This window comes from Cupressus sempervirens, chromosome 2 (genome assembly GCF_028749045.1).
Source record: "Cupressus sempervirens isolate cs-2001-9-10 chromosome 2, ASM2874904v1, whole genome shotgun sequence".
NCBI classification, from domain to species: Eukaryota; Viridiplantae; Streptophyta; class Pinopsida; order Cupressales; family Cupressaceae; genus Cupressus; species Cupressus sempervirens.
Window position 1 is genome coordinate 217,227,978 of NC_143119.1, and position 24,833 is coordinate 217,252,810.

The 24,833-nt window shown below is 38.2% G+C and overlaps 1 protein-coding gene across 9 annotated transcripts in view; it reads left to right on the plus strand.

The window, feature by feature from the left end:
- Window positions 1–12,763, plus strand: part of LOC149571828 (rRNA processing protein-like protein) — a 124,542-nt gene extending 111,779 nt beyond the window's left edge. For all 9 annotated transcript variants that reach the window (XM_089813236.1, XM_089813241.1, XM_089813235.1 and 6 more), the window contains 2 exons: window positions 12,244–12,325; window positions 12,417–12,763. In XM_089813236.1, coding sequence (XP_089669362.1) covers window positions 12,244–12,325; window positions 12,417–12,534 — 200 coding nt within the window. In that variant the 3' untranslated portion in view covers window positions 12,535–12,763. The remainder of the gene's footprint in view (window positions 1–12,243; window positions 12,326–12,416) is intronic.
- Window positions 12,764–24,833: the final 12,070 nt, after the last annotated feature.

The window sequence follows — 24,833 nt, forward strand, 5'->3', positions numbered from 1 at the left end:
GGCAACAAACAAAATCCTAGTGTCGGTCATCTACAAGATATGTGAGGTGGACCAAGTCGATTGGGAAGAAAAGTTGCCAGGAACACTTTGGGCGTATCGTACAACGTACAAAGTTACAATGGGACAAACACCATTCCAACTAATGTTTGGGCAAGAAGCAGTTGTGCTAACAGAATTTATTGTTCCAAGCCTTCAGAGAGCAATTAACAATAGACTTGGCGATATGGGAAGTCTTTGGGAGAGATTCTTTAGGTTGAATAAGCTAGACGAACGACGGCTAATGGCACAATGAAAAAGTGAGGTAGCACAATCTCATCATAAAGCATGGCATAATGAACATCTGAAATGGATAAGGTTTCAGCTTGGGCGTAATGAGATAAACCTGGGAAGTTCAAGGTGAAATGGATAGGACCCTACATAATATGGGAAGTTGGCGACAATGGAACATTAAGTTGTGGACTTTCGATGGACTAGAGATTGTGGATTCACTTAATGGTTCCAAACTCAAAATTGATCATCAACGCGATGAAGGATGGAGCAAGGCCGACCCATGAAGTAAATTAGCCATGAGCAATACTTAGAAATTAAAAAAATAAATAAATTTAAAAATAAAAGTTCGAGACTAGTCCCACGGGTAACATCCGGGGGGCAGTGTTTTGTAGACATATCCGTAGACTTATCCAATACCCAATAGGGAAGGTTGTGGATGTGAACTTGCACTCAACAAGGTAATTGGGCGATGTAGAAAAAGAACATTCAAGCATCCCACAGATGCAACATCCCAGCATCATCTCGCGGTGATGAAGGAGACTCCGGAGACACCAAGCGGTCGTGGAGAAAAGGGCCACGGGAAAGTACAAAGGTATTAGAAACAATGCTTCCGCAAGCGAAAAGGACAGTGACAGAGAAGAAGGCATAGCAAAGGGATACATTGGCCAAGGGCACGAGTAATCAATTTGCAAGGTGAAGTGCTCTAGAAGGGAATTAGAGTTGTATCAAACATCAACGACAATTGGAGAAGGCAACAAAGTACTAATTTAAAGAGGGGATCGTGGAAGACAATGCAAACGCACGGAAAACAAGGGCCATAGGCAAAAGAGGTATCAGGAGACGATCACATGTATGACAATTATATCCGTGACTCACAAAACGACGAAGAATTGATCAACCTAAACTGTTTTTTAATCACATAAGACAAAACAAGAAACAGTTAAGGTATGCATTCGATAGGCAAGCGAAGACCTTGGAAGGATTAGTTGGAAGTAGACAGTTCCAGCATGGACAAAAACACCAAAGTCTTGGCTTCAGGTGTTCGTGTTGTAGGCTAAGGAGCCACCTCCAGTAGTAAGAAGTGGAGAATTCGTCCCAAGGTGCAGCTGGCATTCCAGAAAGAAGACATTTCCCATCGCACAATTCAATTTGAGGGTCTGAACGCCATTGAATGCCGCCGATGGTGGCAAGAGACACCAAACACAGACCAAATCAAGCAGATACTAGTACAAGCACGTGTATAGAGCAATCCAAATGCCAGTGTTTTCCTTCCAACTTTTTGAGCAAGTACTGCGAATCATGATTGAATCATATGACAAGTATAGCAGGAGAAGTTCATTCGAATATAAAAAAACACCCTATCATTGTCTTGTTCAAAGTTCACGATTTTACTAGAGTTTTTGGTATTCTAGGACAGGGAGGCTCCAAGATGGCAAAAAAAACCACAAGCATCCACAGGATTGGAAGGAATATTGGGTTAAGTTGGTTGGTCAAGAACTCACAACTGACGAATTTGATTCTATTGTAAAATGCCAAAGCCTTGGCTTCGAGCGTTCGTGTTGTAGGCTTAGGAGCCACCTCTAGTAGTAAGAAGTAGAGAATTCGTCCCAAGGTGTAGCAAGTGTTCCAAAAAGAAGACATTTTCCATCACACAATTCAATTTGAGGGTCTGAACGCCATTGAATGCCGCTGATGGTGGCAAGAGACACCAGACATAGACCAAATCAAGCAGATACTGGTACAAGCACATGTGTATAGGGCAATCCAAATGCTCGTGTTTTCCTTTCGACTTTTTGAGCAGGTACTGTGAATCATGATTGAATCATATGACAAGTATAATTGGAGAAGTTCATTCGAATATAAAAAAACACCTTATCACTGTCTCGTTCAAAGTTCACGATTCTACTAGAGTTTTTGGTATTTCAGGATAGGGAGGCTCCAAGATGGCAAAAAAAAAACCACCTTCCACAGGACTAGAAGGAATATTGGGTTAAGTTGGTTGGTCAAGAACTCACAACTGACGAATTTGATTCTATTGTAAAATGCCAAAGCCTTGGCTTCGAGCGTTCGTGTTGTAGGCTTAGGAGCCACCTCTAGTAGTAAGAAGTAGAGAATTCGTCCCAAGGTGTAGCAAGTGTTCCAAAAAGAAGACATTTTCCATCACACAATTCAATTTGAGGGTTTGAACGCCATTGAATGCCGCTGATGGTGGCAAGAGACACCAGACATAGACCAAATCAAGCAGATACTGGTACAAGCACATGTGTATAGGGCAATCCAAATGCTCGTGTTTTCCTTTCGACTTTTTGAGCAGGTACTGTGAATCATGATTGAATCATATGACAAGTATAATTGGAGAAGTTCATTCGAATATAAAAAAACACCTTATCACTGTCTCGTTCAAAGTTCACGATTCTACTAGAGTTTTTGGTATTTCAGGATAGGGAGGCTCCAAGATGGCAAAAAAAAAACCACCTTCCACAGGACTAGAAGGAATATTGGGTTAAGTTGGTTGGTCAAGAACTCACAACTGACGAATTTGATTCTATTGTAAAAGGCACAAGGAGTCGCGTGATGGGATGGGAGTTTGTTAGAGAAGGGCCTTGGCGTTGTATCCTGGATATCATGAAAAGTCGGCTTACGAGAGCAAGTAGGGCCTTGGATATTGCTCTACCGCAGATTGTTATTGTGAATGAAATCATGAATAGAGTGGTGTATGATTGGGCATCCCTCTCGGCAGATCGAATGGAGGAGTTTATGATGTTGCAACACCACACTTTTTACATGCCCCACCACGCCATTGGATTATATTTGGAGGCTGCACTTCACTAGATTCTAGTTGATTTTTTAGAGGTACCGCTGAAAGGCAAGTTGGCATAGGGAGAGCCCCCCATACTTTATTAGCGACACTTAGACATAGGTGATACGATGGCTAGCTAGAAGAAGGTGATGTAGGAGTTTGGCATCCTTGGTGACATTGATAATGACCGAGAGGATACCACAGAGAGTGATGGAACTACTTCGGAGGGAGACAACACTCCGGCTGAGGACAAGGATAGCGAGACCGATGCAGTATCCCCACCTAGGTCACTCTTCATACCTTTTCTGTTACCCATTTCGGTACACTTGGTACCCACCACTTCCACTCCTATCCTACCATTCGGCCAGATGAGAGCACCTTTTGTTATGACACCACCCCCCAACAATGACTAAGATCAAAGTAGTGGTGACTGAGCAGGCGATAGAGAAGAGGGAGTTAGTCTTCCCAGAGATGATGGGAACAAAGGTCGTAGAATTGCCATCCCAGGTAGCTGCCCCTAAGGAGAGTCAAATAGCAGAAGTTGCCCATAATTAGACTAACCCAGATGTAGTGGCTGTAGTTCTAGCCGAAGGTGCGATGGAAATGCACTAGGAGACAGAGTCAGGTGAGAGTAGATCACCAGAGCCTCAAGTCAGACTAGAAGTGATTGGCACGGAAGCTGTCATCACCATTACTTCCACCTTATTGGTTGAACTAGTGAGCATGGAACAATCGACACAACTAGAGGGCTAGAGGCTGAGGATGTTCAAGTGATGGACTGCAGCAGTATGTTTTTGCGACAACAGTTCTGACTCGATTCTATAGACATCAGCCCCTCCATTCAGTCCCCAAGACAGGAAGAGGTTTTGGCTAGAGTACCAGCCATCACAACACCATAGGAGGGGAGTTCCACCATCCGAGGAAGCGCCAAGAGATGAGGGGGTCGCACCTAAGGTGGAAGTCACTGTCACAAGAGGAATGGAGATAGATACAAACCAACAGGTTGCGCAGGAGGACGAGGAGAGGATATCCTATGGGTCGGACGAAGAGAGGTCAATGGCGTACATTAGGTCTCTAGAGGATGTGCTGGAGAAAGGTCAGGTACTTGGACATAATGCCTTGACTTGAACAAAGGAACTACAATTGATTTGAGCCTACATACGATGAAGGTGCCTAGAACATTTTTGCTCTTGCTTTGAGGGAAGAGGGTGGTTAGCAGTGGAGAAGCCAGAGGTGATGGCAAACTCAGCTACAAAACCTGAGTTGGGACCAAGCAACAATACCGTGTAGAAGCTTGCACATGAGATAGTAGCAGTGTATAAAGACACCTACTATGCTTAGTGGCGTGCAAAGGCCAACAGAGTTGCAACCGAGAGATTTAGACAGGTGGAGGTGAAGGCTTGAGAGGATTTAGCCAGTCAATTGGCTAGCCAACAGGGAACTTGGGCAGCAAAGAGAGTAGTGCTCTTGCAGGGCAACGAAAAGGCTGAAAAGGGGCTAGAGGAGGCTAAAGAAGCCTGTGCACAGAAGGAAGCACAGGCCATGGAGGCGACACTTTTACTGAAGGATGCTATGGAGGTCAACACATACGAGCTGCATCGGTTGCTGGACACTCCGGGGATGCAACCTCCCCCTTAGTCTCTGTTTTTGATGTATTTAGCTAGTTGTTTCCTATTTTGTAAGTTGTAAGTAGCTAGTCAATTGGCTAGCCAATAGGCAACTTGGGCAGCAGAGCGAGTAGTGCTCTTGCAGGATAAGGAAAGGGCTGAAAAGGGGCTAGAGGAGGCTAAAGCAGCTTGTGCACAGAAGGAAGCATAGGCCATGGAGGCAACACTTTTACTGAAGGATGCTATGAAGATCAACACAAGGACATGAAAGGATTTGCGCATTCGCACGGATCAGGTCTACGAGTTGTGTCGGTTGCTAGACACTCTAGGGACACAACCTCCCACTTAGTTTGTGTTTTTGATGTATTTAGCTACTTGTCTCCTATTTTGTAAGTTGTAAGTTGTCAGGAGACAACTTTTCTTTTGGAGGGGATGATGTTGTCAGGTTATTGGGTAGTTAGACGGTTGGCACATCCGAGAGAGTTACACGGTCATGATAGTTCGTCTCATGACCCCTTAGACATTATATGCATGCATTATTTCCTTTAATAGGGACATGTTGGTATGTAGTACAATTGTGTATGGTGATCAATTAATGAATATAATATTACTGTTCTCTCTTTCCATTCCATGTTGAGTACTTTACTTCCTGTATGCAACTAATCTCTGTTACCCCACAAGGGTAAACATGCTCCTTCCAAGTACTGCTGAAAATCATGTCATTGAAGGAAACCATCACAAACTTATGCAACTGCTTATTAAATATGTGGTTCATACCTGACTAGAATGTAGCAAGTACATTGGTGAGTCCAAAGGGCATTACCAAAAACTCGTAGTGTCCATAGTGGCACCTGAAAGCTGTCTTATGTACATTCTCCTCACATACCTGAGTTTGGTGGTAACCTGAACAAAGATCAATCTTTGAAGATTTGACGACCTTATGTAACTTATCTAATAGCTCATTTATGCGAGGAATGGGATACGTGTTCTTGGTAGTCCTTTTATTCAATGTCGTGTAGTCGATACACATCCATAGAGTCCCATCCTTGTTTTTGACCAAAACTATTGATGAAGCAAATGGTCTCGAGCTTGGTCTAACGTGCCCCATGTTTAGTAACTCTCTTATAGGCCTCTTAATCTCCTTATAATGCCTAGGGTGCTGATAAGGTGCGGTAATGACTGGCTTCACATTCTCTTCCAACTCTATCACTTGCTCAAACCCATGGTCAAAAGGTATGCTAGGAAGAATATCACTGAAAACTCCTTTGTGCTTGCCTAGCATTCACTGGATATTGATTTGATGCTGTTGTCCTAAATCCGAAATATATTTAGTGAAGATAAAGCAATGTGTTGCCCACTTTGTATCATCGTGTCTCAAGATGAACTCCATCCCATGAGCTGAGACGATCGTGGGACCTCTATTAGTCACAACTCTAAGTATGATATACTAATCTCCCCTCATCAACTCAGTATGTTTTTGATCAGTGTTGCCCACTCTGTATCATCGTGTCTCAAGATGGACTCCATCCTATGAGCCAAGACGATCTTGGGACCTCTATGAGTCATAGCTCTAAGTATGATATATTGATCTCCCTCATAAACTCAAGCTGCTTCTGATCATGATCGATAGTGTACCTGCCAAGAGTTTGGAGCCACTGTAGACCTAAAATAGCATCCATCCCTCCTAACTCAATCACATAAAGATCTAGGGTCAGTGTGTAACTACCTAGCTGAATCTCAAGTTGGGAAACCATCCTGGAATAATCAAGAGGATCTGCACCAACAACTTTAACATCAAAATGCATTCACTTGTATCTTCTTTTTTGCTGTTATGGAGGCACTAATGAAATTATGTGTAGCCTCGATATCCACTAAGTAAACTATTTGGTGCCCTTTAACTACTCCCCTTAAGTAAATAAGACTGTCTGTAGGTATTCCTGAGAGGGTGACAATCGTAGGAGGCTGATCTAAAACCTGTCCCTTGACCTTCTCCACTTGGAGCTGCTCGAGATTGCCTTCTTCATCACTGTAATCAGATTTGTTGCCTTCATTGTCATCTATGAAACTACCTCAATATAGTGAATTCTTCACTTTCCAAGGCATCTGCAATCCGGTGTCCAAGGCTCTTTGCATGTGAAGTATAAGTTCTTCCTCTGTAGCTCATTCTTGGACTGAAAAATTGCCTTTGGTGGAGTAGCCTTCTTGTAATTTGAAGAATTTCAGGTTGGTCTTTTACCCCTTAAAAGGCATTTTATGAGGCCGAACTACTGATGATGAACTGTCTATATCAAGTGCCCTCTTTATTGCATCTTGGAGAGTATTGGGCTCCCACACTTTAACAAACTCTTTGCATCTCTCACTTAATCCTTCCACAAACAGCATCGCTTTCTTGCTTTCAGACATGTCAGGATCCATAATAGAGGTCTGCTAAAACTCATCAATGTAGGTGTCTAAAGCACCGTTGTGCTTTAGCTGGGCTAACTCTCTATAGTGAATTTCTATATCCTTCATGTCAAAACTAGTTATTGGCTCATTGCTAAACTCCTTATATGACTTAATCATGCCATGATCGTGACTGACAAGGTTGTGATGCCATCAATCATAAGCTGGCCTGTCCAAATGCATAGTAGCAAACTTGATTGCCTCAATTTCCATCATAGGTTTCAATGTGAGAAATGTATCTAATTTATGTATGGAGGCCTTGACTGTAGTTTTCCCGTTGCCATCAAATACTGGTGAAGCAAGCTTGTTGATAGCATGCTTCAAATCCTTATTTGGGCCCATTGGCCTTCTATCCTACCAAACTCTTACCATCTCCCTTTGCTACCTCATATACTGAATAAATCTCAAATCTGCGTTAACATTATCTGGAAACAAATCCCATGCAGCGTGCATGGCCATGATGTCTTCTGGAATTGGCATGGCTGATCCTGCATTAGCAATCTCAACTTCCTGGTTATGTCCAACAAATATAGGCATCAGGGGTCTGTCTGTGGTACGAATGGGTACCCTTGCACCTTGTGGCCCAGCAGCATTACCACCCTTGCTATGATGACTTTGGGGTCTTCTTGGCCCGATATTCATCTGCTGTATTGCTTCTGTAAGCTGCTGCAATACATCAGCAATGTCTTTTTGTCCTTCTCTGAGGGCTCTCAATGTTTCCCTTGCTTCTTTATTTGCTTCCTTAGCCTGATTTGCAGCTCTCTCTGCCATTGAGTGCATTCCTGCAATCTCTGATACTGTCCTACCTTCTGGAACAGGTGGGGGTCTTCAAACTCTTCGTGGTTCCCTGTTATACTGATGCATTCAAAAGAGTCACCTGCTAGGCAGCAGGTTCGCTGTTCTTATACCACTGTAATATCCCTGAGCTATATTCTGTTAAGTATCCCTTATATGCTTATATGGTGGTCCTCACATATCCCTTAAGTGTGGAGTTACCATAACAACCTTGAAAAGATAATTTTAGGAATTTAGAGACATGGGTTGAAGCTAAGTGGGGTGTTAGATAATCCAAGAAGATATATTAATGGGATTGGCAATTATTTTTCAGAGATCTATGCTCATAATATATTGACAATGAACAACAATAGTTTGCCAAATGAAAACAGTTTAGCACAATATTTTAACAAAACAAGCAATCCAAGAATGAACCTCTCAAGGCAATGACTATGAGCAAGTGAACTATTATTGATGTATTCCCAGCTGCCGCTGTTTCCTTCTAGTCGGGTGTCTACAGCCTATGTGCTTTCTTCCCACACACTTGTTCAGTTCGGTGCCCAATGAAGGATGAAGGTGTGTACATATAGTTCTAGGCTGTTGTAAAACTCCAAGCAAATTCTATTACTGCTTTGACAACATCTCTGGGTCAAATCATCAGGTAGTCTTCTGGCCAAAACCACTCCTTGATGCTTCCACTGCATGAGCCTCTTTTCAGATTAGAGTTACGCCTGACCACAGAGATCTAAGGAGCCTCGTTCTTCAATATAGGTGTCAAATGACTCAAGTTCAAAACTATACAGAAGCCACCAAGTTCAGTGTTTCACACCTGATATTCACGTCATGTCACAAACAACTGGAATTGCCTTGAATGTTCGTATTTCCTGATATCGCTGCAACTTACTCCTTACAGCACTTGTGACCAATACTCTCTTTGATTTCATTACCATATGGTGATTCCACACACCTTAACTTCTCAGCAACATCAACTGGGTTGATGTCCAACACGTTGAATCTCCTTTTTCTTTTTCTTCCTTATTCCTCTGTTACCCAAATGTTGAGTCTCTTACAAAGGTATCTCCACAGAAGGCTGGGAAAGCCTTTGTGTAGTGGCAGCCATGCACGGGGTGATAGGAGCAGCATTACAAGAATCCTCTGTTGCATAGTGTGAGCATTACAACTGTGACCCTCCAGCCACTTGGAAATTGGCAGGCCATGTCACCAGGCTAAAGTGGTCCAAGTCATAGACCAAGATGATATAGACTCCAAAGATCTTATGTGGGCCGTACTAGGAACATTCAGCGTCATAAAGTTTTGAATACAAATTTAATATTAAAATCCCCATGACATCTATTAAGAAAACACTCTAGCCTATTGGGATGTACAATTAGGCTAAGTGTGAAGGAGTGTTAGTTATGCGGAGAGGGGGGACATGACATATTGCACACGCAGTGGGAGTTGTAAGTGGGTATATGTACAGCTTTGGAAAAGAGCATTGAAATGCAGTAAAGTGGATTCTCAGTTAGTTGAGAGCTACAAATCAGTCTTCATGTTTTGGAGGCTCTCATTCCACTTTACAAGGCTATGTTGATTCAAATTTAGCATAAGATATTATTGCAGAAGGAGCACTATAGGGTATGTTTTTACTGTAAGTGGCACAACAGTCAACTGGATTTTCCAGAATGCAAAAGTTTGTAGCAATTTTCAACCACAGAAAAAAAATATGTTGCTGCTACAGAGGCTAGTAAGGAGATGATTTGGTTACGAAGGTTTATGGAGGAATTGGGCAAGATGCAAGAGAATAGCAGGTTATATAGTGACAGTTAGAGTGCAATTCATCTTGCAAAGAACTCAACCCTTCACTCTAAAATTAAACACAACTTCAGTACCACTTTATACGATCAGTTTTAGAGGATGGACTATTGAAGTCGGAGAAGATACATACTAGCAAGAATCCCACATATATGTTGACCAAGGCAGTAAGTTGAGATAAATTGACTTCCTTCTCAGTTTCTATTGCTCTTAAAGCTTGATCATATTGGAAATGAGAAACACTATAGTCCAGGTGCAGCAATTTAGTGGTAGCTTCAGCGCTAGTGGTTTTGTTACAGGATTAGTCTCCAAGTGAGAGATTGTTGGTTTGTGGTGACTAATCAAGCGAGCACTGTACACTCAACATGTATCCTCACTAGGCTATGGGTTTGGGCTGGGCCTCGAGGGGGAAATGTTTAAGGTCTGGGTTTAATTTTGCTAACCTTGTAAACCACTTCAAAAAAAGCTTGATAAATAACTAAATAAGTGATTGTGATGTGAAAAATCATCAGCTTGTAATTTGCTCTTTGCTGGATAATAAAATATGTGAATGGCTATTTCTCTCGTGGATGTAGCCCATATTGAATGAACCATGTTAAATCTCTATGTTATTGTCTTTATGTCTTCTCTTATTTCTGCATTATCTTAATATTATTTATTACTTATATCTGCCTAAACCCTAACAGGGATCTGTTCCACATCGTAAACATCCACTATGAAAGTTCAGAAGTTTGAAAAAGTTTCTTTTTAAAATTTGTTCCTGGATATGGGCATACATGATATTGTTAGAACAACTAAAATTCGTAATTAATTCAGAACCTATAACTTGTGTAAATCTTAGTTACTGGTGCGTCTGGGAAATTGCCAGGCGTGGGTGCTGGTGCTTTTGGGTGTGCCGGTGCTGCACTGGTGCGCCCAGGACATACTAAAGTAAGGACATTGAATTTTTAGTAACTGTTCAAAACTCAAACCTCTTTGAGCACTGCATACACTTGTGTGTGTCCAACAGGCTGGTTTATTTGGATGATTTTATCTATTAATATGGATAGTATGCTTTATAAGAAAACTCAAACTATGGTTGCAACTTATAAAAATGAATGTCTGTATGAACATTCAGTTACAACCCAAACTAATTATTAGTGAATGTGTGTATGTTTGAAGCATTTTTATAATTATTATTGAAGGCTTAAACACAGAAATAGATCGAATTTGCCTTGCATAGGATTCTTCTCACCAGTAATTGGACCTCCAAATCTGAACCATTGATTTGAACTAGAGTCAGAACTGGCAACTATACATATTTTTTAAATTATTAGTGAAGGCTTAAACAGAAAAAGGAGATCAAGTTATCCTTAAATATAATTCTCCTTAGCAGTAATTTACTATGCAATACAGATTTCGTGCAATAGCAATAGACAGGTTCTCATTGGTGAATTATCATGCTATGGAATGGTTTATTTTTGTACATTTCTTTGCATATATAAATCTCTCTCTCTCTCTCTCTCTCTCTCTATATATATATATATATATATATATATATATATATATATATATATAGACACACACACACACACACACACACACACAAATGCACCCAAGCGCATCCAAAATAAAACAAAAATAAAAATCGTGCATCTGCGCATCAGAATCCTGCATATATATATATATATATATATATATGTATTTATGTATATATACAAACGCACCCAAGCGCATCCAAAATAAAATAAAAATAAAAATAAAAATTGTGCATCCACGCATCAGAATCCTGCATATATATATATACACAGACACACCCAAGCACATCCAAAATAAAATAAAAATAAAAATCGTACATACGCGCATCAGAACCAGAATCGGTAACTAAGTTCTAAATATAGATCAATTTAAACATATAAAATAAATAAAATTGTTAGACCATTATACGGGTGAAATTTTCCACTGTGATGATGCCTGCCAGTATATTCCCTCTACAGTGGGAGGTACTACATACACGATTTTGCATGTCAGTGTTAGTTCTTCATGGATAATTCCTTTAGTTGTCATTGATCTCTGTTTTAGCTGTAAATATTAATGCATCACAACATGTAGGTATGCTTCCTTGCTAACAAACCTTCTAATGTAGATTCTATCTCCATCCCATGAGAAATAGCCATACAGTATAATTAAGCACTTCAAATTGATATCAGATACATTTGTATGATTTGATACTGAAGAATAATATGCCAAATGACATCAGGCACACTCATGCCAGGAAGTTTGTTTTTTAAATGTAGGTTGTTTGCAGGTGTTTTTGCTCTGTCTTTTCTGTTTAACCAGAAAATAAATTGATAAGAATATTGCAATGAAGGACAATTACTTCTTATGTTGGTAGTTTTTTCACATTTTGCAAGTTCTTTTACTATTTTTTTCTGATCATCAACTCTCTTGTACTGTACAAGTTTAGAATCAAATTTCAAAAAATGATTTTGGACTGATAATGTTTTCACCCACAACATTGTGTATACTAGTTTAAGCTTTATCCTGATGTTTTAACAGGAGCAAGTGTTTATTCCAGTAAAAAGATCAATAGAAAGAGGAAGATTGTGGATCGCCGGGCTTCAAAAAGTCGCAAGATAAGGTGCCCATGACTCTTATTTACAGCCTTGCCTAAAATAATTTCTTTTAGTCCTTGACAATAGCTAATTGCACCTATTGAATTAATATGGCAGGTATAATGTGCATGAGAAAATTGTGAATTTTATGGCACCAGAACCTATGGTACTGCCTCCTATGGCACCTAAATTATTTTCAAATCTTTTTGGGCAGCAAAATTCTCAACTGGTATGAAGTGGAGTTTCTATCAACCCAGTTATAGATATAATTTTGTAGTTAACTGATTGCTTTTTGTCTATCATTGATGTAAATTGTAATCAATGTGTTTACTAGGGGAAAACATTTTGCTTTCTGGTAATATATATACACTTGAAATTATTTATTTCATTTGAACGGCTCTTTTGAATAGACAATTTCTAAGCATGAGTGAACTAATAAATTTGAGATGTCTGAAAATTCAACATATCCAATCTTCTACATATTTGTCAATTTATGTATATAATCATATTGGTCGAATTCTTGTTTTACCTAGTAGGAGATCTTAGAGGCTCGCTCTGCAGGTATATTAAATGTCTGGATTCAGCATATCAAATTTTCTGTGTTAGTTGAATTTTGTATATAAACGTGTTGGTAGAACTCATGTTTTTACCAATTAGAAGATGCTAGAGGTTTTCTTTTGCGGGTTAATTGAATGCCTGTTGATTTTGAATACATATATGATATGCTTTTTTCTGTTGCCTAAGAGTTTATACACATTAAATAAGGAAATATTTGTTCCTACATTTGAGGGTTTCTCTAACATGGTTTATTATAGTTTGGATTTTGTACGATGTTGCATTGGTCCTGTGGTGGTTGTGGACAATGGCTGGTGGCTCTCACACCCGTGATATTATTCATATTTGTTTGTATTCTATGTCTTGGTTATATCCTTTGCTTATTTTTCTTTTGTTTAGTGTTTAGACTTTGGGTTTTGTCACTCACTCAGCTTTGGGGTTCTTTTCTACCCTAGCACAACTTGATTGTAGCTAGATGTGATTTTGAGTCCCATTGGCCTACTTCAGTTGCTTGTGGATATTAGTATGGTTGACTTTCTTTCTTCTTTCATTGCATGGGAGAATAGCTGCTTATAGTCAACTCTAGCATGAATTGGTTCATTTGAGTTAATACACCATCAAGAAAGCCTCTTCTTATGGATGATTAGTGTGAGTAAAGACATGCACTTTCCTACTGTCAATTTTCGTCGCCTAGATACAAAAGCCTAGTGTTTAGTGGTTAGACTTTGGGTTTTGTCACTCACTCAGCTTTGGGGTTCTTTTCTACCCTAGCACAACTTGATCATAGCTAGATGTGATTTTGAGTCCCATTGGCCTACTTCAGTTGCATGTGGATATTAGTATGGTTGACTTTCTTTCTTCTTTCATTGCATGGGAGAATAGTTGCTTATAATCAACTCTAGCATGAATTGGTTCATTTGAGTTAATACTCCATCAAGAAAGCTTCTTCTTATGGACAATTAGTCCGATTAAAGACATGAACTTTCGTACTGTCAATTTTCGTCGCCTAGGTACAAAAACCTAGTGTTTGAAACTGTCTATTTCTACTTGACTATTTCTATTCAGATCTGACTTGCATGGCACTAGTATTTAAAGATTAAATAATTATGTGGCTTGGATAAATAATGTACATTTGTTGTTTTATTTAGATCAACTCAGAACAATGTGCATATGATAGAACTTATTTACAATTTAGACATTTGTCCATATTTACTTTCATTTACATTACCATTCCTTTTTCTCTTTGTGGTATAAAAAGGAAAGTTTTGATTGGGTTCCCCAACCATATTGTATTAGACGGTAAAATGGATTGCTGAAAATACAAGAGAGATGTCTGGATGACCAATCTGACAGATTTCTGCTAGAAATTTGCAAGACAGAGTATATGACGACTTCTGCTGAAATGTTGTAAAGCTTGGTACATGAAGCCTATCCCTTGAGCTCCTTTGCTAAACCAAATGAAGCAGTCAACAAGTCGATGAGCCAATGAGACAATTTGAAAAGCCCATGCAAGCAAAGATGAAGAAGCAGCAAGTTAAGCAAGACAAATCTATTCTATAGATCCCTTTGCAGATTTGATCAACCAAGACGTAGAAAAAATGGACAACGATGACATCACTAGTGAAAATATTTTGCTAGATGAGACCCTCTCAAAACCTTGGATTAATCAGCCTTACAAAAGTGGAAAATAAGTCCATAAAATTTGCATCAAAGGAATATTCAATAGACAGAATAAGGAAAACTTCTTTCAAAGAAAAAAGCCTTTGCATTTACATTCCCATTGATTTGGAAATGTGCGATCCCAAAAGTTTGAATGTGAGAAGTTTATTATTGTGCATCAGTGAATCCTCGAATATAGATGTATCTATGTAATTGCAACGAAATATAGGTTGGCAATAGGAGACATGGAAAGAATATCTTGCTAGCTATAATTTGTAATGTACTTTATCTTACACACCTTGATGACTAAGAGAAAACTAAGAGAAATGGACATTAATATGTAAATCTGCAAGGTAGCTACATTAATGACATAGCTAAGAGTGATAGATATGGGTAAATTTAGATGACACATGCGTGCGTGTGCACTCAGACACTCACACACACATGCACATGTACGCACAATTGCTCACACACATACGCACAGTCACACAAATACACACAAACAGAAACATACACAGAGATACACACACAGAGAGGCATACAAACACAAATTTAGATGATACATGTCTGCACACACGCGTGCACACACACACACATACACACACACGCATGCGCACACAGAGAGAGAGAGAGAGAGAGAGAGAGAGAGAGAGAGAGAGAGAGAGAGAGAGAGAGTAAAATAGGAATATGATTGCTGCATTCCAAAGCTTTGTTTTTGTTTGAAAGATCTCGAATTGGCACTAAAATTGATATAAGGCAGTCTTCAATATTCAACTCTAAAAATCTTCCTTATATCATCAACACAGTTGAGCCAATGATCCTCAATGGATGAATTAGGAATACACTCCATTGTTGCTACATGTTTGAACATCCCCATATTGTCAAAATAAGGGTGGGCCACTGGGTACTCTTCTAGGGGATATTTATCCCATTGAACCTCATAAGAAGCAATGTCCCTCTTCTCTTTCACCTCATAAGGTCCAATGGTAATAGGCCATAACCATGTCTTCTTGTGCTTGGTGTGTATTTAGGCATATGTTGAAGTAAGTTGTTGGACAATCTCCAGTAAGATCAATAGTTTGTTGTACTTTTCCAACGCAATAGTGTGCCAGCCACTTGGATGTATGTGATGGTGTGGAATTGGATGAAATATCTTCCAACTTGGGTAACCTCCATTGCCACCTCCACTAATAACCTTTTTACATAATCCCCTTTTATGAACTGGATTATTGCGAAGATGAGGGCATTATTAACGTATTTTGGGCTATCATCTCGAAACTCCTTTTGTACCAACCAAGGTTAACAATATGCAGTCATGCATTGACATCCTTTATTCTTCTTCTCAGTGTAAGCCTTGGATATGTGACCCTTGCGGCAAGAAGATGCACTATATCTAAGGTCATGTAGAAGCGATGATCTGTTTTGACCGAAGTAAATTGTGCATGCAAGGAGTCACTAATCATAGTGCCCTAGTCAATCTTTATAGCCCTTGTCTTGATCTTTTTTATGAAGTGAACCATCCATGTCTCCAGATGGCTTGTTGTAGGAAGCCCGATCACTCTGCTAAAAAAGACAATGCAATAACCAATATCTCCAATCGTGTAGCCCCTAGTCATGTTGACTTTACTAGGCTTTTATGTGGGGTCAGGGTGACCATGTACTTCTTTAGTACTATATCATTTGCCTCCTTTTGATGCCTTGTACTAATTGTTTGCTCTCTTATATGAAATTGTGTAATAGTTATCCGAGACAGGTAGACAAAACTCTCTATGTTGTCTAGTTTGATGTCCTAGACAATCTCTCCAATAATACTCTTTACTACCTTCTCCTTAGGAACACAATGTTATGCTTGGGTCATGATTAACTTTGAGGATTGTATTGAGATAGGGTGTAATGCAATGTTAATAAGCACACTATGTTTAAGTGTTGCGATCATCTATGATCTTTCGTGAGCTTTGTTGCACAATACCAAGAATTCATTCCAATCGATGTGTCCTAGTTTTGTGTCTTTGATCTTTAAATGTAAGTCAATGAATCTTGACTTCTTTGGTACCTCCTTGAACTTGAAGGTCGTCGATTTTGGGAAGATCTTTGATTTTATTGTTGGAGGCGAGGTAGAAGCCATGGTTACCTGCATGAAAAGATGTTGTCAGTACCCTTATTAAGAGTATCTACTGACTGACGACTCAGAAAAAAAAAGGACCTTATAAATAAGAACAAAAGACGCAAACTAATGAAACATGCTAGAAAGACTTTAAAAAAATTGAGAAATCCCAGAAGTTGCATAAGTGCGAAACCTACACAATGTGTGCAATATGTGCAAAATGAGATGGGTAAAAGTGAACTGCACATGTCGTGCAGGCGCACAACTTGCACAATGTGCTTACAGTTCGAGGGGATGCAAGTGCAATTGGGGAGAAAGAATATGGAGCGGTGCATATTGCGCACCTGTGCAACATGGGTGGACTTGTGTAAAGGGAGGTACGAATGGGGAGCTCGCTAACATGCATAGGTTGTGCACCTGCACATGTGCACAAATGATGTATTCACCTACACTTGCACATGTGCACAAATGATGTACTCACCTTGACAAGGCTCATAGACAGAGGAACTATGCACATTGCAAAGGTTAGGTGGCGTGGGCATGTGCAATTGGGAGCTTTGCGAATGCAAATGAGGCATTTCTTCCCCCTCCCCCTCTATTTTAGGCACTCGGGGCTCACGAATGTGAGAAGACTTGCGTACTTGTGCAGGTACACGAAGTCACCATACATTCTCTCACATGGTGTTGTCATGGCATCCATAATAACTTGTCAAAAATGACAAAATCAAATGCCACCTCTAGTTTTCGAGTTTCTCGACTATCGAGACCCCTTAGGAGAGGCCTTATTTTAAAGGTGAGGAGATTGGGCTGTCGAGTGGCAAGCAGGGGACCCCAGTTTGAAGTAAAAAATGGAGTGTGTATTATGGAACCACAACAAATAGCTCTGACAAAAGGAAGAAATGACAAAGGCATTTTTTTATCAACAAACAATCTAAAATCCATGTCAAGTTGCAACTTGATTTTAGACATCACAATAGGCTATAGAGGGTTCCAACCATAACTTGAACTTTCAACTTTCACATCCAATGTGTGCTTACCTCTTAATTTCCTTGTGATTCTCCAAGTGCTAACCACCACAAGCATTCAACAACCAAGAACTAATCTTTCGCTAACCAACAAAAGCTTCAACAACTCCCATGAACCAACTTTCAATCATTGTCTGACCAAATGTAAGAATCCCTTCAGAGGGCTCTTAATGAGTCATTAGTACTCGTCTTTTTTGCATTTTGGTTATATGATTGATAACTTCATGGAGCTTGCGTGTTTTCACTTGATTTTTCCTTGAAGTTGTTATTTGGTGAGCTAGCGATTTTAGTGTGCTATTCTTATTTGATCCTTTCCTTTCCTTCTACGAACGAGTGTTGGAAGTTCCATTCTTTCACACAATTCTCTTTTTAAATTTTTTTTATGTGTACCTTGGTTGTAATTGGATTGTGTAGTCAAGGCATTGGTGTACTTTACTTGGTCTTTTGCTAGCTCCATGACTCCTATGTTCCTCTTTTAACGAACTCTAGAAAACTCACATGCCAACATGTGATCTTAATAGGCTCATGGAAAAAACCTTTGCTCATACCAAATAGTTTCAAATTGCTCTTTAGCTACTACCCACTCAAATCGAGAGCAACTGGGACAATCGTTTTAAATGTGTGAGGTGTTGAGAACAATTAATTTAGAATTTGAGTTGGTGGTTGGATACCTTTCATTACCTACATATGACACATGCATGTAGGTTTTGACAAGAAATAGTTATTCAATTGCTTTGACAAAGAAATGCCACTTTAAGAGATCAGGGCCACCATGGATGGTCTACTTACCGTGAACAACCCTGAGAACACATTGCGTGTGGTGCAATTCAAGAATATTTTAGCTTATGTTCATCAAGTGCAATTATTTGTGGATGTGAGAATGTGTTTATGCCTTGTTGAAGAAGGTAGATTCATTGACACAATAAAATCAAGCCCACACCTAGCAAAGGGGTGTACCTCAAGAACTAGTTGAAATGACATTGCAAAGTTCCTTTATCTGTTTGCACTTGTCTGACACACATATCAGGAATGAACATGCTTGTGTATCTTTGAATAACGTGGGCCAACAATATACCGATCTTAAAATCTCATGTGTTGTAGCCTCAACTGAGCTTATGCCTGGTATCATATTTGTCATGAAATTGTTCCAAGACTTGCATCGCCTCACACTATTACATTTAGGCTCTAATTATGATGGCAGTCCGTCACAATTGCAACCACCACCCGTTGCCCAAGTGATAGTACTCGAATTGGTTCCCATAGGACAGGCGTGAGACTTTTGCAGTCATGATTTGTGACGACAAGCTTGTCTGTCACAATTGGGATGCCTAAAGCCATCACAATTATAAAAAATAAAATTGGTAGTTCTGATATTTTATTATTAGTTTCTGCCATGGCAGAGAACTCTAGAGGCGTAGGCATCCTGAGACAGAGTGGATGCTCTGCATGTGCAAGTACAGTCAACAATAGATGAACAATTTGAATGTGCACATGGGATGAATGACCAAGTATTGTTGAGCTCTGCAAATGACTATAACCCCACTGTTCAGGATGTCAAAACTTTGATTAATGTGCCCATTTAAAGATTTTGTGTGAATTATTTGAGCTATTGGTTCATGACTATGCTCTCGTAGGCATTCATCCAAAATGTGGAATGATAAATTTGGCTTGCATACTGTTTTAGTTGAATACCCCAAATTGACACAGCCATCTTCAACATACTTCAACACGGGTTCAATTTCCTATTTCATCTATCATCATGGACTTCGATTGTAATTTTTTGGTAGCGACGAAATGAATAAGTTGGTAGAACAAATTGTAAAAAGCATGTGTGCAACATATGTAGATCTCTCACTTAAAATGTCTTGTCTCCATTCTAGTTGCGGTAGGAACAAGGTCCTAGACTATTTGATAAAGTGTCCTATGAGCTATTATTTTATATGCAAGGTGAAATTGTAGGAAAATGCGCAAATTGAATAAAGTTTTATTTTGCCACCTCTTAAATTTTCTCCACCTTGGTTGAGGTCTCCATGCATGCATAGCACCCTAAATGTCCTTCCGACCTGTGGGCCAAAGGACAAGCCTTAAATCAACATTTTAATATCTTTTAAAGCATGATTGAAGTCATTGAAACAATATGGATCATATTGGAGATTCAAACAATGCCTAACAACATTACATCAAAATTATAAAAGGAAAAGCATGACTCTCAAGTCTTAGGCAAAATAAGGACCACATTGGTTGAATGACCACATCCTTTGGATCACATTGTCTACCACTTGAACATGATCACATCCTTTGGATCGCATTGTCTACCACTTGAACATACAAGATCGCTGAAATAAGGCCAAACATAATGTTTGTATGTTTGTTTTGAATTAAACAACAGATAATTAATACATAGATCATAAATGTATTTGGAGTTGCATGTTGTTGCTGTTCACTAAACCATTGGATGACATACTCCGAGATAAACATGTCAAACATATCACATAAATTTTTGTGTGCTAATTAAGTCCATTGACAATGACATGTATTAGGTTCATACAGAAGGTCCTTAAATAACTAAAGCAGTTTAGAAATAAATACTTACTTTCATGATCAAGAGCAGTGCTCCTTAATGTGAAAGTAGACTGGAAACTTCGAATTAGTGTACTATGATTTGAACACTTCAAACATGTATATTTCATCTTTGAATTAGTATGTTGTGACAAGGCTCATTGACAAGATGTAGCAACCATGTTGACAAACAAGGAATCTTGCCCTCTTCAAAATAGTTCCATCTTCATCAACACCTCATTAAGCAAATATAAAAATGTCTTTGCCCCAGTGAATGAACATAGATCAAACTAATATTCAACAGAGGTTAATTGAAATCAGATCACAAAAATTAATTAGAATGCAGTACTCTTATTTTAGTACTTAATTGTGCCAATAGAGGAAGTGGTATCCCAAGGACTGAAAATGTCTAAATTATCATATGGAAAGGGCATATTTACAATGTTGTGCATCTCTTCTTCAAGCTTATACATGTATGTTGTACTGAAGTTATAGGTCAACAAGAGCATAAGTATAGCTTTATTGATGAATCCCACCCATTGTAATCATTGTCACACATTTAAAACCTACCATCAATTAGCATAAAAAAATAGATATCCATTTTCTTCGACTAGCCAAATTTGACCCTGCCTTTAGAAGGTTGTGATAAATAATGCAACTCCTAAGGAAATCATTTTCCATAATCCAACTTTTATGTCCAAGTAAAGAAATGCACAATATACGAAGTCAATAACTTGTAAAGGAAAGCATGCGCATTTAAGTAAGCAATATTACTCAAACAAAGCATTGACACAATAAAAGAGTAAGACATATAACTTAAAAGTTTAAACATAGATTACCTTGACACGAGGCTCAGGCCTAGGACAAGTAGAAGATGGCACAAGGACAATTGAAAGAATTCGATGGCTTCCAACCCTTGTTTCATTATCTGGATGTACCATAGCTTGCAATAACTGATGAAATAGAGCCTCTGGAAAAGCTTGGACAAGAGAGATCCCATGTCTTCAGAACCCTTGTGCCTCAAATGCTAAAAAAAGAAAAGCCCAAAAATTTGAGTAATTGTCTAGTGATGCTAGCAATAATTAGGAATATAAGGAACAATGATATGCCTTATTATAATATGAATGATTTGGTATAGATGATATGGTATGTGCAATAAGATACATTGCTACAATTGTTGTTCTAGCTATGACAATGGTTGTAGAAAGATTCTCCAATGAGACAACCATCATGTCAAGAATTGGACCAGCATCACCAACTTGAAAACCCAAAAGTCAATCAACAATGTCATGGTAGGTTGGTGTAGAGAAAAATTGCAAGACATTATTGTGATGAAACTCCTTTACTATCTAATATCTATGTTTTGCTAGGAAAAACTCCACTTTCCTTGTGTATAGACATTTCTTATTCTTTTAGACAATTTCTTGGCACCTTTGTAGGATTGTATCTTTTCTTTTACAGGTAAACACTTTTGACTTGGAGCTATGAACTAGTGAGGCCACAAATGAGGGATCTCATCCCCATTAGATTTTAACCTTGATGGCAAGGATAACAACTCAACAACTTAACCATCACAACATGCTACTATTGGCCCTCCTTAGGATTGTATCTAAACTAGTTGAACTTTGTAATTATATTGACCAACTCTACATATTAGTGGATATTTAATACTAATTTCATATGTGTCTAACATGTGCATTCAAGAAAGGAAAAGAACTATTAAATTTATCACCTTTTTAGCAAATTGCACTAGACACTCTTCAATTGCAGCTTGAAAAGACTTGTTCTAGTTGTTTATATCATCACTAAGATTGGAAGGCTTGTATGTACAATGCATGCTCTTGCACAAATGCTTTGCCAGATCAGACATTGCACCAACCATTGCTACAAAAGCTTGTAATTTTGACTGTTGTGCAAGGATAGTAGAAATTTCAATGATATTAATCTGCATTTGAGGTTGCTGCACCATATTCTTGTGATCAAGATGTTTAATGTGCATGAACAATAGCAACTGAGTAGCATGGCCTGCAAATTGACCAGCATAAAAGCATGAAATATCATAAAATATTAAAATGAAAAGGTAAACTTGGCATTTGGAAACAATAACTGAAATATTCACGTATAAATTATAATATAACAAAAGTATTTTGATAGTAAAATTCAAACTTCAAATCAATAGATATCATATATAAACCTAGAGATGTAGCCAATGAAGTTTGACTTTTGCATATTGTAATTTGCAACAAGGATTATAAATTGTGAAATTATAAGTGTTACCTGCTTTCTCCCTTAAGTGTTGCATGTCATATAAAACACATAGTGCAAGTCCATTATGAAGGGACTAGTGTTTCCCACTATCAAAAAAATGAAACATAGGTTCAAGTACACGACATGTTGTGGTGGCCTCTTTTGCTAATTTGGCCATGTTTTGAAGAGAAATCTTTGACCAGACCTTAGGATCCTCTACTTCCTCTCTATAATATAATTCAATATATCACCACACTCAAAAGAAATAATGAGAATAGTTCATGAGAACATTGTGAAACAATAGAATGCACAAGCACATGAATTATGGTGTATTCATACACCCTAGAAGATTTGTTTCACCCTTTAAGTCTACTACCTCCCAACATATCAAGTCAATTTGTATGATAAGATTCATTTAAAAATTGAAAAAATATATCATGAATCAATGTATACTTTAGAATGATCTAATATAATTTTTTTTCACTATTCAAATTCTTCTTCGTGTCTCCCAATTTACAACAAAAGTTATCAAATGCAACCATTCAACGAAAAAATGGAAAATATTAGACTAACCAGTTGAAAATTCATAATCCAATGTTTTAGTTTCTTCCTCCCATCATTTCCATTTCTTCATCTACAAAGGTATTCTAATATTTAACTATGACCACAAATTTCTTTTGCATATAACAATAAGAGGGGGAAGGCCTAGTGACTCGTACCTTTGCCCATCCTAGTGTCATACTTACAATGCAAGACAAGACATGAGAAATTGCCAATACAAAAATGAAGATATGTAGTTGATGGAGTCCATCTTGAGATATAAGAGGAACCTTCCCCTACATCAAAATAACAAAGGACAAGATTGTTTAATTTTCTTTCCATTAGAAAAATAGCTCCATTCGATATGAATATACAAGAAAAAAATTCTAACTTTGAAGCACAATGACCATTTCCAACCTCATCTATTGCCAAGCTCCACCTTAATGGTGTTTCATGAGAAGTTATGAGCATGAACTTTCTATGTATTGAAAACTTTTCGATCTCCTCAACACTACTATTTTATTCTTCTGAGGCCTCCTCCTTTGGACATGGAAGGAAATAGTCTCTTAAGCTCTCAAATATACATATATCTGCAATTCTTGTTTGCCCAACAATAAGTAGCAGCGAGATAAATCTGAACATCAATTCTGCAAGCAATTTAGAAGAAATAAAGCTAGATACTTTAGTGATGTAATTTACTTTGGATCATGCTTTCTAATATCTTTCTCTTATTTATATGATGAATCATAGAATGTGATCCAAGACATTGATGCAAAAATAACAACACAATCAAACATGATTGCAGATAAATATAAACAATAGAATACCTTAGGGAGGAATAATTTGAGGCAATCTCATAGAAAGCCATTCTTTCAAATACTTCATACACTGCAACTAAATTTCATAAATCAATGAGTTTGACTATAACGTCTTTCTGCATTGCATGAAACCAAGAGATTCACACAATTAGTTGTCATACAATCATAGGTTAATGTTGAGCTTCACTTGGTTTTGAGAATAATTTAATATTCTCTACTAATCAGGGCCAACCACGTGAAGGTGGAAGCTCATCCTCCCCCTGCCCCCAACATCTAAATTCCCCGTTAACATCTAAAATTTAGTCATTATATTAATAAAATGTAACATTCATGAATTATTACATGATAACATTCATTAACACACAAGTTTCATTAGAACATTCACATTAACATTAAAATATAAGATTCATTAGAATATTCAATAGAACACAAATAAAACATCTAGACATAAACATCAATCATTATCACATAAGTTACATAACTTCACATGAATCATTTCTTTTTTCAGTTTTTCCCTTCCCTATATTGTTGTAGAGGCATATCCATGTCGTCATCTATATTTCTTCTCACCCATGGACATGCACTTGCTATCCTTTGCAAAGGAAAGTCCTCTGCAATAACAAATAAAAGGGTTAAATTTAAAAAAGTTAAACACTTTAAAGATTTCAAAGAACATTGTAGCACTCTTTACCTTGTCCAACTACATCATCTTGCCTGCCAGCTTGGACCTCAACATGCTCATCAGGAACAACCTCTACATACCCTGCAATTGTAATGCAAGATGTTTTCATAATCCCAACACGTATTATAGTTAAATTTGTATTACTACACCAAATTCAATTAAAAATGTTTACTTGTATTAATAATTCAGAAATAAAAAATCAAATAGAAAAAATATACCTTGAGTACTAGGATCCACATTCGAATCGCCACCTCCATGGTGCTTGGCTGATGTATCAGGATTGACAAGTTGCAATTCAATGTAAATAATTAGTGCATTTATCAACAATATATACATATAAATACA